This window comes from Bison bison, unplaced genomic scaffold, assembly GCF_000754665.1.
Source record: "Bison bison bison isolate TAMUID 2011002044 unplaced genomic scaffold, Bison_UMD1.0 scf7180017864122, whole genome shotgun sequence".
Lineage (NCBI taxonomy): Eukaryota > Metazoa > Chordata > Mammalia > Artiodactyla > Bovidae > Bison > Bison bison.
The window spans coordinates 387,035-389,200 of NW_011494694.1; the positions used below are offsets into that span (position 1 = coordinate 387,035).

Here is a 2,166-nt window from a genome sequence, read left to right on the forward strand (position 1 = left end):
GAATACTGGAGTTGGTGGCTGTTCCCTTCTCCATGGGATCTTCCCAACCCAGGGATCGAACCTGAGTCTCTGGCATTGCAAGCAGATTCTTTACCAGATGAGCCACAAAATAAAGTGTGGTTTCTTACAGCTCAGCTTCTCTGATCTCGGTTTTACCTCCTCATCTAACACACACACACACACACCCCTGTGCACACACACCTCACACCTACGCACACACACTCACAGGGTTTCTGCACCATGTCGTGGCTCAGCTCGCCTGGAAGGCTGATGCTCTGGTTGTTACCTGCAGACTCGCCCGGCGTACCCCCCAGCGCCAACGCCCATCATCTGTTTAGAGGATTCAGTTTCGTGGCCTCCAGCCTGGTCCAGGAGCCCTCGCAGCAAGATCTGCACAAAGCCACGGTTCACCCCATCGTGCAGGTAACCTGCCATCGTCCAGGCGGTCCCCTGTGTGCAGGTGGTCCCCCTCGTGCAGGCTGTCCCACGTTGTCCAGGCGGTCCCCCACATCCAGGCGGTCCCCCACATGCAGGCTGTCCCCCATTGTCCAGGCGGTTCCCCGCATCCAGGCAGTCCCCCACGTCCAGGCTGTCCCCCATCATGCAGGGGATCCTGTAGAGCCCCTTGGTCCGCCCCCCCACCTCCCCAGGGCCATGAGTGTCCACCATGGTGGATGTCCCAATTGCCATCATGAAATGCAGTTTCGGGGGGTCAGTGAAAGTGCCATTTTCATAAGGAGGTTTGCACTGTGTAAAGGTGAGCACTGTAGAGACTCCCACAAGGCATCAAGGCTACTTTTCCTTTAAGAACCGAGTCTGGGTGTGTGGATGGTCTTGGAAGACCATGTTTCTCTCCCCAAGGCCCTCTGGGAAAACACAGCTTGTGTAAAGTGGACTGCGCTGTGGCCGTGTCACCATAATGGGTGACTTTGTCTACATCCTGAGGCGGCAGGTGGGGATGGGGAGGGGCATCAGGGGTGGGATTTCCATCAGACAGTGGCATCCAGGTCCCGCTCTGGACGCAAGCACCAGAACCACCACCTGTGTCTCAGGGTGTCTGACCTCCCCCCTCCGGATCCTCACTCCCTGGGGTCTTTGGGGGAAGCAGGTGGGGCAGCCAACCCAGGGTCCTGACCCAAAAGATGGGGACGCTGGGGTTGAGATCTGGAACCACCGCCAGCCAGCCCTGTGATGGTGGTCTGAGCCGCCACGCCCTCCTGGCCTCGGTGTCCCCACCTGCGCAGGCTGGAGCCCCCTTTGCGCCCGCGTTCGGGGCACTTGAACCAGAGCCCCCGACCCCACTCTCTGCCGCTGTCTCTGCAGCAGCTTCACGGGAACAACATCCACTTCACTGACGGCTACGAGATCAAGGAGGACATCGGGGTGGGTTCCTACTCCGTGTGCAAGCGCTGTGTGCACAAAGCCACAGACACCGAGTACGCCGTGAAGGTAAGAGCAGGGCGCCGGGCTCGCATCCGCAGCTGCCGGGCCCCTGCGGGCACGTCCTGCTTCGCGAACACCCTCTCACGCATCTTTCCCCAGGCTCTGATGTGGGCAGTTCCGTTTGCCTTGATATCAGGTCACTTCTTAAAAAGCTATTTCGCAAATCATGAGTGTGTTCTTCTCCAATCAACGTGTACGTGGGTACTAAGCGCCTTTAGTAACTTTCCACCTGAGACACATTGGGACAAAAGCTTTGGGTGCTCGGTATTTTGGAAAATATAGAGTTGGGAGACAGGCAGCGCATCTGGGGAAGGAGGGGAGGAGGGGGGGTGATGAGGAAGGAAGTTACAGTCACCAAACTTAAAGAGATCAACAGAAGCAGATATTTTGTAACACTTGCGAAAGCTTCAGCAGAGAGCTGGCAGTTCTACCCTCAACATCAGGCCCAGTAAACAGTGACGGCTGTCTGCCACCCAGTTTGGCGCTCTCTCCATCCTGCCTTTTGCTTCTGTAATTGTTGCTAAATTCAATATTTGATCTGGAAATCCAAAATATCAGTTTCTTGCATTTTCTGGTTGGTAAAATGTGGATAGTCAAAGCTATGGTTTTTCCAGTAGTCATGTGTGGATGTGAGAGTTGGACCATAAAGAAAGCTGAGCACCAAAGAATTGATGCTTTCTAACTGTGGTGTTGGAAAAGACTCTTGAGAGTCCTTTGGACTTC

General features: G+C 55.4%; 1 protein-coding gene across 1 annotated transcript in view; it reads left to right on the forward strand.

The window, feature by feature from the left end:
- The window catches only part of LOC104988305 (ribosomal protein S6 kinase alpha-2-like), a 152,770-nt gene that overhangs the window by 127,558 nt on the left and 23,046 nt on the right, over window positions 1–2,166 (forward strand). Inside the window, exons 20-21 of the mRNA XM_010839590.1 lie at window positions 180–423; window positions 1,324–1,449. Coding sequence (XP_010837892.1) covers window positions 180–423; window positions 1,324–1,449 — 370 coding nt within the window. The remainder of the gene's footprint in view (window positions 1–179; window positions 424–1,323; window positions 1,450–2,166) is intronic.